The following is a 16,372-nucleotide window of genomic DNA, read 5'->3' as shown; positions in this document are numbered from 1 at the left end:
GGGGGGCACACTCACAACATGCATTTTGCAGGAATGATGCTGTCGTAGTGACCAAAATTCATACATAATACAGACTAAGGAACAGCGCACAGATAAAATACATTTACAGATTCCTTAAAATCACCTATCTCCGCAAACAAATATGGGGATTCAGTTTCACCATGTGGCCATGTTGCTTAAACCCAAGGGGAATCTGGATTACTGTTCAACTGCCCAGTAATTGCTGCCTAATATTTGATACTACTTGACTGGTGCCATAGTAACAATATAATCTATGTTATATACTTTACATGTCAGTGGTTTTAATGTTGTGGCTGATAAGTGTACAATGCTCTCCTTTCAGCCAATATTTCACTGCTTCATTACTCGATAATATGTTAGACGTAAATTTACATTTTAGTTTTGCATTTTGATTGTTTTATTTTTTGTTGTTCGTTTCAGAGGATCTGCAGCTGCAAATACAATTTCTCAATATGCAATGTGCATTCTACTTTTTACCTATATATGGGTGAAAAAGCTACATGTGGAAACATGGGGAGGTGAGTGACTATTAAACTGTGCCAATTAATGAAAATATATAATTTACATGCAGTTTACACACAATTCATGTTTTTGTCCAAAATATTTTAAATATTTAACTAACAGGGCTATTTTAATATAATTTTAACATTGTTTACGCTTATAAAAAAGCTATGGATGAACAAATTAATTCAGCTCCTGGCTAATAAATCTTTTAATTTAACTCATTATACTTCCTAGAACACTTCCCAGTATGTGTCTGACTGTGCAGCCAGTGCAGATTTCACCTTATACTAAGGTCCACCTTCACTGTGGTGCCACGTCTCTATAACAGTGCAGATGACTAAGCTTCTGTCAAATAGCCTGTTTCCTTTTGCAGTATCTGTGCTTGGAGAAAATGTGTTACACTTTCACATGGAACACACACACAGCTCAGTAGGAGAGAAAGTGTAGTGGAAGAGAACCTAGACCAGCCCGAGCATGCCACTGTAAGCCAGAGCACACTCCTGTCAACCATAGCCAACTACAACTGGATGCCAGGGTAGTCTCTGTATGGGGGCTGTAGTGTATGTTTGAAGATAATGTAGTGTGTGTAGGGAATTTAGTATGTATCTCTGGGCTGTAGAAAGCATGTGTATAGAAGATGTATAGTGTATGTTTGTAGGGAGCTGTAGTGTATGTATTTAGAGGCTGTAGTGTGTGTATATGTAGGATGTGTGTGTGTATAGGGGCTATAGGGTGCGTGTGTTTGCTGTAGTGTATGTATTTAGAGGCCGTAGTGTGTGTATATGTAGGATGTGTGTGTGTATAGGGGCTATAGGGTGCGTGTGTTTGCTGTAGTGTATGTGTGCACGGGATGTAGGGGATATGTGTCTACGGGCTGTAGAGAGTGCGTGAGTATAAGGCCTGTACAGTGTGTGTGTATATATATATATATATATATATATATATATATATGTGTGTGTATATGACAGTGATGGCGATCTTATGGCACGCCGTGCCCTCTCTGTGGGCACGCTGCAGGCGGCGAACATACCGTGGTCGCAGAGGTCGCAGCCCTGTGGACCCCCGCGACCAGGTATCAGCTGCCACATTTTGCGGCCCCGGCCCGTGCGGCAAACCGCCGGGGCCGCATGTTAAGGGGTACATCAGGTGGCCCATGCTGTCAGGGCCACCCGATGGATATAGATTGTCAGGGGGCCCGGTCAGCGCTGGGCGCTTAAACAACGCGACCGGGCCCCCTGTGATTACATCACTGCTGGGAGGAAGTGACTCCTCCCGGTCACTCCTCCCAGCATACAGAGAGCCCGAGCGGGAGGAAGCAGGAAGGAGGAGGGAGTCAGAGTGGGAACTCTGACTCCCATCAGGCTGAGCCCCCACTGGACCCCAGGGAAAGTAACAAAAGTTAGGAAACATTGTGTGTGTGTGTGTGTGTCTGTCTCTGTATGTGTGTGTCTGTGTCTCTGTATGTGTGTATGTATGTGTGTGTCTGTGTCTCTGTATGTGTGTATCTGTATGTATGTGTGTCTGTGTATCTGTATGTATGTGTGTATCTGTGTCTCTGTATGTGTGTGTGTGTCTGTGTCTCTGTATGTGTGTGTGTGTCTCTGTATGTATGTGTGTGTGTGTGTGTCTCTGTGTGTGTCTATGTCTGTATGTGTGTGTCTATGTCTGTATGTGTGTGTGTCTGTGTCTCTGTATGTGTGTGTGTGTATGTATGTATCTGTCGGGGGTGTGTGTTTGTGTCTGTATGTATGTGTCGGGGGGGCCATGGTCAGGGGGGAGAGGGTCAGGGTAAAAGGGGGAGGGAGGAGAGGGGGGGCCCACGGATCAGTTTCGCACCGGGGCCCCATGGATTGTGTGTACGCCACTGCACAAGGCCATAGGTTGCCGGGGGAGGGGGCCGCTGGCTGTCTGCAGTAATGCAGAGTACACACCTGCCTGCCTGAAACGACAGGCACCTACTCTTCTTCCGCGTCCGGAGGCAGGGGGGAGGGATTGAGGAAGCAGCTCTTCCGTCCTCCCGCAAGCAATCTGTGTGGAGCGTTGCCGCGCGTTACCATAGCAACGCTCCACACAGCATTGCGCGGGAGAAAAGGAGAGCTGCTCCTTACAGTACTTACCACCACCGGACCACCAGGGATGGCTGTGTGCCCCCCACCCCCCTCCTTCACCAAAGGTAAGAAGGAGGGAGGGGGTATACAGATCTAATATACCTTTTTTTTATTATTATTAAATGTATCTTTACCATTCCTACACCCCCTCCCACACACACAGTACCCCTATACCCCCACACACAGTACCCCTACCCCCCCACACACAGTAACCCTACCCCCCATACACAGTACCCCTACCCCACACACACACAGACCCCCTACCCCCCCACACACAGTACCCCTACCCCCTCACACACAGCACTCCTCACACAGACACACACAGCACCCCTCACACACAGCACTGCACACACAAACACATACACTGCACCCCTAAATGCAGTATGTGTGTGTATATTCAGCAGTCTGCATGTGTGTGTTCAGCAGTCTGTCTGTATGTGTATTCAGCAGTCTGTGTGTGTGTATTCAGCAGACTGTGTGTGTCTTCAGCGGTTTGTGTGTGTATGTATTCAGCAGTCTGTGTGTATGTATTCAGAAGACTGTGTGTGTGTATTCAGCCGTCTCTGTGTGTGTATGTATTGCATTTGTTGGAAATACTAAGAAAATACAAGCTTAATTTTATCTATTTAATTATTTAAAATTTGTATCATAGAACTCTCTGTTGTTGTGTTCTTCTTTTAAATCAAAAGATGTTAATTAGTTCGGACAACTGTACGAGTTGTGTTTTCTAAACTTAAAGGGACACTATAGTCACCAGTGCAACTACATGTATTTCTGACCCTATAGTGTTAACACAACCATCTAGCTTCCCTGGACCCCTCAAGCCTCCATAAATATAGTAAAAATCTTACTGTATTCAAGCCATAAGCTGTAAATCTGCATGCTGTAGACTCAGGAAAAACAAGCAGTCTGCTGACATGTGATAGCCTGATCCAATCACAGTACTTCCCCATAGGATTGGCTGAGACTGACAAGGAGGCAGATCAGGGGCAGAGCCAGCATGATTAAAACACAGCCCTGGCCAATCAGCATCTCCTCATAGAGATTAATTGAATCAGTGAGTCTCTATGAGGAAAGTTCAGTGTCTGCATGCAGTGGGAGGAGATACTGAATCACAGGATGCTCGTGCACAGCAGATCTGAGTGGATGGAGGCAGCCTCCATCAACTCAGAAGTCCCTCTGGTTCACTCTGAGTGACTGCAACTGGAGATGTTCCTAGCTTTCAATGTAAACACTGTATTGTCTCAGAAAATACAGTGTTTACATGAGAAAGGCTGCAGGGAGCTATAGTTCTCACCTGAACAACCTCATTAAGCTGAAGTTATTCAGGTGACTATAGTGTCCCTTTAAACCTCAGTATTCAGGTTTAATTGCCGTGTTGGCACTTTGAGGAAATAAAAGTTGGCATGTATTGTGGTTTGGGCACTCGGGCTCAAAAAGGTTCGCCATCACTGATATAGGATATAGGGTGTGTGTATATTGGCTGTAGGATGTTTGTGTAGGGGCTGTAGTGAGTGTTTGTAGATGGCTGTAGAGAGTGTGTATGTGTATTTAGAGGCTGTAGTATGTGTGCATAGGGAATGTAGTGTGTGTGTGTGTGCATAGGGAATGTAGTGTGTGTAGGGCCTCTAGGGTTGTGCATATATTGGAGCTGTAGGGTATGTATGTGGAGCATATGTTGTGGGGGAGCTGCTAAACAAATGAGAATGGTGTGGGTATAGGGGATATAGTGTGTGGGACCTTTGTTGGGACCTATAGAGCTGTAATGTATGTGTGTGTGTAGGAGATGTTGATCACTGATCCAAAATTCTTGTAGTTCACCATTTTTAGTTTTCAATCCAGTGTTTAGTGAATTGCACTGTTAGTGTGTTAAATATAAATGCCTTGTTATGTTGTCTGATATAAACTAGCAGGAGGAGGTGGGTGCTTTTTCTCGCTCACTCAAAGTGAAAAAGAGTTCTTCTCATAGAGAAGTAGTCTACTGGCATGCGCCATTGAACTCCAGTGCTTCTCAATGAGAGACATTGGATTCACCTGGGATATACTCGCTAGTGAGGATCTTTTACAGGGTAGAGCAGAGCTGGGGCTGTATTGCTCCTCGTAAGTATCATTTATTTTAAACATTTTAGTGGGTAGGGAGCTTAAATCTGAATCAAAACTTTATTGTAAGTATCTGTAATAAAGGATTGATCAGTAGGTCGCTTGTTTAGTGGATTTTTCATGTATACAGATATACACTACAAGTCATTGTAACATTTTTAGCTTGATAAGTATCACTTCTCAAAAATCATATCTCCTCCAGTCACAGGAATCAAACATACATGTTTTCTGTATGTCTTATTTTTTTTCTTTGTAGGTTGGTCCACAGATTGTCTCCAAGAATGGGGTCAGTTCATTCAACTTGCAATTCCTAGCATGCTAATGATGTGTATAGAATGGTGGAGCTTTGAAATTGGAGGATTCTTAGCAGGTGGGATTACATGTATATTTTTACTTATGTCTGTTCATATAATTGCATGACATTTATATATACATAATGGTAAACTGTGTACTGCGGTAAAATAATGTCATTGAGGTGTTCCAAAGACAACATAGTAAACTGTGGGAACAAAGAGAGGGATTTATAAATTTCTGTCATTATCTTCCCTTTACAAGCCTTCTATATTTTACATGATATTGTTAGGTCAGTGTCAGTGTTAGTGTCAATGTTAGTGTAGTTTAGGGGTTAATGTTTAGTGGTAGTGTACAGGTTAAGGTGTGGACCTTACTGTAAGGGCAGCACTGGAACAAATAAGTCACAGCACGTACCTCCCAATATTTCAAATGGACAGAGTAATGCTTTAATTTTCGGGGTGTGAGTGGCATGTGGCCATGGGCATGACTGTTCTGAAAATTTTAAGTGACTTACTAATTTATACAGCTAATTTACAAGAATAATGTATCTTATCTATACAGATTGATTTATAATCAAATTTATGGTAATTTAAGGATACGTCACTGTGAGTATTATTGCTACAGACCTTGAAATAAATCCAGGCAGGACTGAAATGTGAACCATTGTATTTATGAATTGACATCAATAAAAACAATACTTTGAAATATAAATCCTATGAGTGCGCTCCTTTCCATTTTTTTTATCTGTGACTAGAGTTTCACACCGAGGTACTGACAAGACCTGGGAGATGAAGTGCCGGGAACATGAGGTGCATTTCAATAAGGAGTAAAACTGAAAGGTTTTGTTTTTTTACCAAGTAAACTGAATTATTTTGCATTTATTTTCAGGTCTTATCAGTGTAGTGGAACTTGGAGCTCAAGCCGTCATGCTGGAATTAGTAACTGCGCTTTTTACAGTAAGACATTTTCTGAAGCAGTGTGATGGACTTTTTAAATTATGAAATATAGCATTTAAAAAAAAAAATCTTCTAGACTCTATGGATCTAGCTAGAAAATGGACACCCAGTGATTTGCTTCCTAGACACACCTACAAAGTCTGTGCTTAGTGGCTTCACATTGTAACTCTGACTCATATGGTAATGTTGCATCATAAAAGATCAATACCTTCCAAAATGTTCTTAACCTGACACATTTTGTAACGTGCTACAGCTGTAATCCTTTTACATTTTCTGGTCAGCCAGAAAGCAGGAGAAAGTACCTGATCTAGGGATGTTGAAGAATCTTGTAAATTCTCAAACTTACCTCTTGAGAAAAAGTTTTCTGTGAGAGGAAAGTTGGTTTAATAGAACTTTCAAAACAAATTTTGTTATGTAAATTACATAATCTGTCTGTCCACAAAGCTAAAATATGTGTAGAGTCATGGGCGTAGGAACCGGGGGGGATGGGGGGGACGCATCCCCCCCAGCAAATCATGCGGGGGGGACAGGTATGGGGAAATCCCCCCCAGCTCCGCCGCCCCCCCCCCTGATGCTGCAGCCGCCCGAGCGCTCTGCAGAGAGCCTCAGGCGGCTGCAGCTTTGCCCGGGCTGGTGCGTCCATGAGAGCGCACCGCCCGGGCGCAGCATGAAGAGAGGAGCTGACAGGAGGGAAGCGCTCAGCGCTCCCTCCTGTCACTCCTTCACTGTAGCGTAGCCGAGCGCTGTATAGTCCGCCGGTACAGGGAGCATCTGTCTCCTGTACCCGGCCGGACTAACAGGAAGTGCACACTGAGTGTGCACTTCCTGTTAGTCCGCCGGGTACAGGAAACAAAAGCTACCTGTACCGGCGGACTATACAGCGCTCGGCCACGCTACATCATAGGTAGGGGAGGGAGGGAGAGAAAGAAACAGGAAGGGGGGAAGAGGGAGGGGGGGGGAATAAAGAAACAGGGAGGGAGGGAGGAAGGGGAAATAAAGAAACAGGGAGGGGAGGGGGGGGGAATAAAGAAACAGGGAGGGGGGGGGGGAATAAAGAAACAGGGAGGGGGGGAATAAAGAAACAGGGAGGGAGGGTGGGGAAATAAAGAAACAGGGAGGGGGGGGAAAGAAGCAGGGAGGGGGGAGAAAGAAGCAGGGAGGGGGGGAAAGAAGCAGGGAGGGGGGAAAGAAGCAGGGAGGGGGGGGAGAAAGAAGCAGGGGGGGGGAGAAAGAAGCAGGGAGGGGGGGGGAGAAAGAAGCAGGGAGGGGGGAGAAAGAAGCAGGGAGGGGGGGAGAAAGAAGCAGGGAGGGGGGGAGAAAGAAGCAGGGAGGGGGGGAGAAAGAAGCAGGGAGGGGGGGGGAGAAAGAAGCAGGGAGGGAGGGGGGAGAAAGAAGCAGGGAGGGAGGGGGGGAGAAAGAAGCAGGGAGGGAGGGGGGGAGAAAGAAGCAGGGAGGGGGGGAGAAAGAAGCAGGGAGGGAGGGGGGGAGAAAGAAGCAGGGAGGGAGGGGGGGAGAAAGAAGCAGGGAGGGAGGGGGGGAGAAAGAAGCAGGGAGGGAGGGGGGGAGAAAGAAGCAGGGAGGGAGGGGGGGGGAGAAAGAAGCAGGGAGGGAGGGGGGGGGAGAAAGAAGCAGGGAGGGAGGGGGGGGGAGAAAGAAGCAGGGAGGGAGGGGGGGAGAAGGAAGCAGGGAGGGAGGGGGGAGAAGGAAGCAGGGAGGGAGGGGGGGGAGAAGGAAGCAGGGAGGGAGGGGGGGAGAAGGAAGCAGGGAGGGAGGGGGGGAGAAGGAAGCAGGGAGGGAGGGGGGGAGAAGGAAGCAGGGAGGGAGGGGGGGGAGAAGGAAGCAGGGAGGGAGGGGGGGGAGAAGGAAGCAGGGAGGGAGGGGGGGAGAAAGAAGCAGGGAGGGAGGGGGGGGGAGAAAGAAGCAGGGAGGGAGGGGGGGAGAAAGAAGCAGGGAGGGAGGGGGGGAGAAAGAGGGAGGGAGGGGGGGGAGAAAGAAGCAGGGAGGGGGGGGGAGAAAGAGTGACAAGGGAGGGAGAGAGATTGACATCCACCACACACACACACACACACACACAATCACACAATCATACCACCCTTACACACACAGAAACACACAATTCATCCTTACACACACTCAATGCACCCCGTGCACACACACACACACACTCACACAATCATGCAACCTTACACACTCAATGCACCCCGTACATACACTCAATGCACCCCTTACAGACGCACACACTGCATCCCGTACATACACAGAATCACACCTTGCAGCCCTTACACATACAAACACAGATTCACACAATGCATTCCTTACACACATATCAGGACATCCCCTACACACTCCACCCCCTGTGAACAAACTCATTGGTGGAACATGAAGGTGGACCCTGGGATCCAGACCTTGAGCTGTGTAAAGGACCCCCAAAAAATGGAGCTGCTTCCCGTTCTCACAGAACATTGATTTTTGTGACCACAGTTACAAACAGCCTCCAGAGAGCCTGTTCTACACCAGACCAGTGGAGCCAGACTGCAGCTAGAGCCCATCATCATCCTCATCTGGTTGTAAGTAGGCAATCTAGCATATTATTCGTTGCACTAATCTCTAATTTACCTCACATTAAAGAAACACTATAGTCCCCAGAAGCACTGCAGCTTAGTGTAGTGGTTCTGGTGTCTATAGCCTGTCCCTGCAGGCCTTTTAATGTAGGCACTCCAGCACTGGCGTTAGTTAACATGGCAGAAAAATAATTGGAAAGGGTTAGAGGGGCTACTAATAAGGATAGGGGAGAGGGGTAGGTAGAAAAATAATTGGAAGGGTTTAGGGGGGCTACTAATATGGATGGGAGGAGGGGGTAGGTAGAAAAATTATTGGAAGGGGTTAGGGGAGTACTAATATGAATGGAAGAGGTAGAGTGGGTTCTAATATGCATGGAAGGGGTTAGGGGGGTACTAATATGCATGGAAGGGGTAGGGAGTTAATGTGCGTGGAAGGGGTAGGTGGAGTTCTTTTGTGCATGGAAGGGGTAGGGGTGGTTCTAATATTCATGGGAAGGGTAGGGGTGGTTCTAATCAGGAGGATCCCGGCGCTGTATCCGGGTAAGTAAAACCCCTTCCCTGTGGTGACCCTTTAATGTTGTTATTATTTAATCATTTATATAGCGACTGCAAATTCCGTAGCGCTGTACAATGGGATAAACAACTCCTAGTTTACGGAATAAGAATATACCCGGCGAGTAAAAATGCTATCCCCCCCAGATTTTTTGGGGTTCCTACGCCCATGTGTAGAGTAGGCAAATGTGGTGCCATTTGTAAGAAAAGAAAACAAAAAAGCACATAGTAATTGCTTCTTTCTTGAGATAGTTTTGCTCTCCCCTATGCTATCAAGCAAAAAAAAAAAACACAAAGCACATTTGCACTTTAGATTAATTGGTGTGACCTCATTTGTTTAAAAAGATTTAGTTTACCTTAAAGGATCCTATAGTGCCAGGAAAACAAAGCCATTTTCCTGGCACTATAGGGTTAATAGGTCCTCTCCCCCCTCCCCCTCCCTCGCGCCCCCCCTCCTGCGGGGCTGAAGGGGTTAAAAACCATTCAGCCACTTACCTGAATCCAGCGCTGATGTCCCTCGGGGCTTGACCAGGCTCCGTCCACGCTCATTCCCCACTGAGGTCAGCCAGTTGGGGAGATCTAATGCGCATGCACCGCAATGGCCGCGCACGCATTAGACCTCCCCATAAGAAACCTTCCTATGGGGGAAATCTGACACTGGAGGTACCTTTAAAGGACACAACCTTCCTTAATGAAATAATGCCCTGTCTCTAATTATTTTACAGAGAAGAGTATCTGTGTATGTAAAATGGTGTTGTGGTACACTAATGCTCTCTAAATAAATGTTTCACAGATGAACTCACCTTCCACCTGCACTAAGTGTATGTGTATTTTCTAAAATTACTCCTGTTTCAAAAACAAGATCATGTATTCAAATACCTTAATGTATGGTGACAGAGAACATTCAGCTTTAAAAATGGGAATATACCTAGGCAAAATAGGTTAGGTCCTACAAAAGAGAAACACTGACGGAAAACTTGGATTCAGAAGGATACATGGGATTAAACAATGGGTGAGACTAAGATACAGATTAAGAATGAGTAATGTAATAGGAACAGAGACAGGGCCCTACAACTCAGAAGGAAAGTCTCCAGTGCCAGTCTCGGCACACAAATGAACGTTTGGAAGTACTGTTAGAGCCATCTACTGGCTGTAACTGGTTTTAGCACATTCAATCCACTTTAACAGGGTTCCTCAACGTTTTAAGAAGTACTCTTGTAGGTCTAAAAAAAATCCTATGTACCCCTGCCTTGAGAAAGCAATTTCTATTGATTTAAATTCCAAACGAAACGTGTAGACACTGATATCTACGTAAAACTCATATTGGAGAACAAGCCTAATTAAAGAGAGTAAAGAATATTTTTAAAATAAATATGGCATATGAACATTGTGTATTAACTATTAATCTGAAGTATAAAAGTCACAAAATGGAAATATAATACACACATACTAGTTACACACATTTCCACACAGAGGACATTAACACAGACAGGATACTGGCACACACACATTTACACACAACAGACATTGACACACCTACACACAGAGGACACTGACACACACACATAGGACACCAACACACACGCGCACACACACAGACATACTCTCACTGATTTGACACACTGACAGACAAACGTACTGACACACACACTCACTAAAAAACACACTCACTGATTTGACACACACTGACAGACACACTAACTGGCACTCTCATTATATTAACACATGCTGACACACACACTCACTGACAGACATACACAGTCTCTCACACAGGGGCGTACCTGGAGCATTTGGCACCTGGGGCGGACCCTATATTTGGCACCTTCCCCCCAGCTAAAAAATGTAAAAAAAAAACACCCACAATTTTTTTTAATGTATTTAGCACCGAGCAGTGTTTGTGTGTTTGAATGTTTTTGTATGGAGTATGTGTGAGTGAATGTATGGGTGTGTTTGCACGTATTGGCATTCGAATGCAGGCGTGTATTTTTCTGTAGTGTGGTTTTTAAATATGGTGGTGTGTTTTTATGTAGTGTTGATATTTGGATGCAGGGTTGTATTTGTGTGTAGTGTAGGCAAAATGCTGAGATGTATGCACATTTACACATATACTCACATATACACACACTGGCACACATACCCATAGGTACACATGCAGTTACATAGAAACACAGTCCTACACAGATACAGACAAACACTGACACACACACACATACAGATAGAGACACACGCATACAGATACACATATACCAACACACAAACACATACATACAGATACAGACACACATGTATAAGTGTGTGTCTGTGTGTGTTTGTATAGTGTATGTCGTGTGTTTGTATAGTGAATGCAGTGTGCGTGCTTGTATAGTGGATAATGGTGTGAAGGAGCGGGTGATGGTGAGAGGGAGGGGGGGATGATGAGAGGGTGGGGGGGTGATGGGGAGAGGGGGGAAGAACTAAATACCTTAATTCCCTGGTGGGCTCCCTGGTGGTCCAGTGGCCATAATTTCCGGTCTGCAGCTCCACAGAGCTGCAGACCATGTATCTCACGAGACCCGTCAGAGCATTGCCGTGGGTTACCATCTGATTGCTCAGATCTCGCGAGACACATGGTCTGCAGAGCCCGGTGTCTGTGATGGGCGCAGGAGGGGCATCGCACCCGGCAGCATATCAAGCAAGCCGCCAGGCCCCCTCCTGGTGTCGGGTCAGACCCCTCCCCCCCATTAGTACGCCACTGCTCTCACACACTTACAAATTTAGATTTTTTTAATTATATTTACCTTTTGGAGAGCTGACATGGATCCTCTCCATGAGGTCCATTGGAAATCATTTCCCTGAGGTCTAGTGTGGCTGCTGTCATCTTCATGGTGTTCTTTCTCTGCTCCCTTGCACGCTGTTTAGTGATGCCGGGGCAGGAGTGGCATCATAACCCAGCCCTGGGCATCACCACAGAATGTGCTAGGGAGCAGTACTGGAAGAGCATCAGCACTCCCATTCTCCCCTCCAGACACAGCACATTCAGGCAGAATAGGCACCTGCCATTTGGGTTAGTGCTTGAGCACTTGTAGTGGAGTGTACTGCTTGTAGTGCGCATATCTCCTGGAGATGAGAACCTGTGCACTACAACTTCTGCTGTGAATAGCTAACAATGCTCATATATAACTCTAGCTTTTAAAGACTATTGTCATTTCACAACAACATTTTTTTTGTTAGATTTTTTTATGCATTGACAAAACTACAGAACCATACAATAAGAAAAAAAAAGGTTTGGTGCATATTTGACCTCGATTGTCTCCACATTCCTCAATGTAACATTCCTCTACTTGCAGCAAGGATTAGGCTGTAGGGAGAACTTGGCCTGAGCATTAGATCAGGCTCATGTTTATAACTCCTTTTTTTTGGTAGGATTATGCCAGTAAGGGCTACTCTGACCAAAAGTCCCCAAGAAGCAGCTAATGGCACCTTTTATTCTCCATGGGTGCCGTGAACTGCTACTTATTGACTAATTTCCTTCTGGTTTATAACCCTAATGTTTATGGCTGCTGCTAGTCCATACAAATAAAATAAGTAACATGGCTAAGAGAAAAGTCAAATAAGTGTTTTTGTTTTATTATTTCCTGCCTCTAGGTTCTAAATTCAAGGTAATGGCTTTATCACAGTAACTTAATAGTATTTAATAATTGTAACATTGTGTTTTTCCTATTCTAGATACCATTTGGTTTTTCAGTGGCTGCCTCTATGAGAATAGGAAATGCTTTAGGAGCTGGGAACATTGAACAAGCGAAGCTTTCTACTAAAGTTTCTTTTATATGCACATGTAAGAAACGGATCCATTATTATTCACTCATACCTTACATCAGGGGTGGGGAACCTTTGGCCCTCCATATGTTTTGGACTACATCTCCCATAATGCCAGCAAAGCATTAAGGGAGATGTAGTACAAAACATAGGAGGGCTAAAAGGTTTCCCACCCCTGCCTTACATGAACGCAGCCTTTATCCACCAACTGCAGCTACCAAAAAGTCCACTGTACATTAATAAATTGCATATAGTCATCTGAATAAGGCAATGTGTGTGGTAATCAAAGTTTATTTCTGTAGATTTATGAAGCATTGTCAGTTTGGAACGGGCCATTTGAGGTCCAGCTGTGTTGGCAGCAATGTGTTTGTGTTTGTGTTTGCTGGGAAAGGCACTCACAGACTCTAGGTAACATAACCCCTACACAGTGCTCCTTCAAAGTTCACCTGTCATTCCTAATATACCAACTGTCATTCATAATTAGAAAGAATTTCTTTATGGAATAAAAGTTTTCATCTATAATTATCCTGATATTCTTGGACAATTACAATAACATATTATTCAGCACTCCATTGATTCAATGATACCATGATGTTTATAGAAGGAGAAACCCATCTGATAAGTATTTTTCTGTCTATGCATTTGAAGGTAAGGATTAAATCTATGCCTATCTAAAGGTGAAATTGTTATCTCCATGGTTTGTAGACCACAAACCTCGATGTAATGGGATGCATCTATTAATGCACTCCACTTAGCAAAGAACAGCTGCTTTACATGTGCCAGGCAGACAGTAAGGTTCTTCTGCTGTAGTTAAAGTTTTTGTTTTTGTTTTTTTGGAAATGCATACAAGAGACCAGGTTGGTGAGAGAGCAGCGGAGACATCATTATGACATTAGATCTCATATAACTATAAAACTGTTGCGAACTAATAGAACCTGTGAAGGGATCAGCTCACAGGCATGCATATTAGGACAAGACTGCTAATTAGTAAATTGTAATTGTACATGTTGATACACTGTTGTATGTCATACTGCAAACATGTCAGCTTCAGACGTATAATCATTGCTATTTTATACAGTACTACGATAATCTATTATTACTTGAAATACTAGTAGTAGTATTACAGCTAATGTATTTTCTTTATTTTATTATGTTTCAGTGGTTTTTGCTGTGCCTGCTGGAGTTGTTGTTGCTGCTTTGAAAGATTATATTTCTTACATTTTTACACCAGACAGGTTAGTAAAATATAATTGTAACATTAAGAGTAATTTGAGCCACAGCCACTGAAGGTGTGACTAGGACTGCATTAACAGAAAAAAAAGTAATTTAACTCCTAAATGGCAGAGAATAAAGCAGACAAGTAATCAGTGAGACTGCACAGCACAAATACTGCCTTACCCATAATGAGAAACATCTGAGGAAAGAGATTTAGGAGTAATTATTTCAGATGACTTAAAGGTAAGAAGACAATATAACAGAGCAGCTGGAAATGCTAGCAGAATGCTTGGTTGTATGGGGAGAGGTATTAGCAGTAGAAAGAGGGAAGTGCTCATGCCATGGTACAGAACACTGGTGAGACCTCACTTGGAGTATTGTACGCAGTACTGGAGACCATATCTTCAGAGAAGGGCTGCTAAGTTGGTTCATGGATTGCAGGATAATACTTACCAGGAAAGGTTAAAGGAACTTCGCATGTATAGCTTGGAGGAAAGACAAGACAGGGGGGATATGATCGAAACATTTAAATACATAAATGTAAAGAAGGAGACTATATTTAATAGAAGAAAACCTACCACAACAAGAGGACATAGTCTTAAATTAGACGAGCAAAGGTTTAAAATATCAGGAAGTATTACTTTACTGAGAGGGGAGTGGATGCATGGAATAGCCTTCCAGCTGAAGTGGTAGATGTTAACACAGTGATGTGTGGGATAGGCATAAAGCTATCCTAGACTTAAGATAAGGCCAGGGACTAATTGAAAGTATTTTGAATTATTGGGCAGACTAAATGGTTCTTATCTGCCGTCACATTCTATGTTTCTATGTTTCTATACCCTAAACTACACTGTTCATAATCCTAAAACAGTATTAACCCTAACAAAACATTAAATCTTACCTGAACCTAACACAAACCATAACTCTACAACTTACCATAACCCTACCCCTAAGTCAAACCCTAATCTAAACCATAAGCAGATTGGTTCCCTAGACAAAACAGTAGACAGCTGTGTGTCTCAATATTTTTTTCAGTTTTAAATGTATTTGTGTTTTTTTTGTTTTGTTTTTTTTTAGTTCAGAAAGACAGTTTTATAGTAATATTGTGGCAACACCTATGGATATAATTATATTCTCATCCTGCCCATTAGGACATTTACCTGCATATCTTTAGTTAGAACATTACTGTGGGTTATGCATAGAGCAACATGGGAAGGAGATTTACAGACAATGCTAGTCTGTTGATTATTCTGTTAGTCAGTCACTACTACTTGTATCTTTGTGTACAGACGCAAATCTTTCATTGCTAGAGGTGCACATTTTCCTTTTAGTTTTAAGTGTTAGAAGGAGGAAGTAGATTCAGATGAAGTGGGGGTCTGAATTGATGATAGAGCCAAAATCTTATGGTGGAAAAATGCACTTAGCCAGATCTAGGACAATAACAAACTTCAAATACAGCACTGGCTTTAGGTAGCATTACAACCTCCGTTCAATGTATCTCCCTGTCTGGTGATGTCCATATTCATGCTGTATTAAACTAAAAGTATGACTACATTTAATTGGGTTTCTTTCATTGCAGAGAAATTGGTCTTCTGGTTTCAAAGCTCTTGCTGATTTTTGCTCCTTTCCATATATTTGATGCTCTTTCTGTGAGTATAATGTGATCCCCTTGTTGTGTCTATTAATATATACATGGGTGGGGGCGTGGCTAGCAGCCGACCGGGAAAGGCGCATGGAGTGATAGCTCCAAGGCCGCCGGACCCGAGAACTACAGGCAGACGCTATAAACCCACCAATCCCGACCCTGCAGAGCTCCATCGGGCAGCAAGCGCTCACATGGCGCCCTCCAAGCAGCTGAAAATCACGGACCTGATCAGGTCTTCCAAAAAAGACCGCCTCTGCTCCAGCCATGATGGCGACGGCAGCATGGCGACTGCCTCTTGCGCCGAAGATCAGCCAGACACAGGAGATCCCACGGGCCGTTACACAGACAACCCGGTGAGTGAGAGAAGCCTCTACAATATGCTACAAGAGCCTAGGGTTACCCTGCATGCAGACTTCCAACAAATGATGGCAGACTTCAAACAGGACCTGTCTGAGCTGGGAGACAGAACAGACAGACTAGAAGTCCGCACAGAAGAAATATGTTCAGCTCACAATGATATGGAGGCTAAATTTCAAGCTCTCAGTGAGGAACAAATGCAGCTAAAACGGAAAATGGCGGACATAGAGGATCGCTCTAGGCGCAACAATGTCAGGTTTAGAG

The 16,372-nt window shown here is 44.2% G+C and overlaps 1 protein-coding gene across 1 annotated transcript in view; it reads left to right on the top strand.

Moving 5' to 3' along the window:
- Nucleotides 1-16,372, top strand: part of LOC134612718 (multidrug and toxin extrusion protein 2-like) — a 129,797-nt gene that overhangs the window by 68,686 nt on the left and 44,739 nt on the right. Inside the window, exons 8-13 of the mRNA XM_063457144.1 lie at nucleotides 442-539; nucleotides 4,990-5,103; nucleotides 5,916-5,983; nucleotides 12,802-12,910; nucleotides 14,051-14,126; nucleotides 15,686-15,755. Coding sequence (XP_063313214.1) covers nucleotides 442-539; nucleotides 4,990-5,103; nucleotides 5,916-5,983; nucleotides 12,802-12,910; nucleotides 14,051-14,126; nucleotides 15,686-15,755 — 535 coding nt within the window. The remainder of the gene's footprint in view (nucleotides 1-441; nucleotides 540-4,989; nucleotides 5,104-5,915; nucleotides 5,984-12,801; nucleotides 12,911-14,050; nucleotides 14,127-15,685; nucleotides 15,756-16,372) is intronic.

The sequence above is a fragment of the Pelobates fuscus genome, chromosome 1, assembly GCF_036172605.1.
Source record: "Pelobates fuscus isolate aPelFus1 chromosome 1, aPelFus1.pri, whole genome shotgun sequence".
Taxonomy (NCBI): Eukaryota; Metazoa; Chordata; class Amphibia; order Anura; family Pelobatidae; genus Pelobates; species Pelobates fuscus.
The sequence above is the reverse complement of the archived record's forward strand: the minus strand, read 5'-3'. Positions and strand labels throughout refer to the sequence as shown.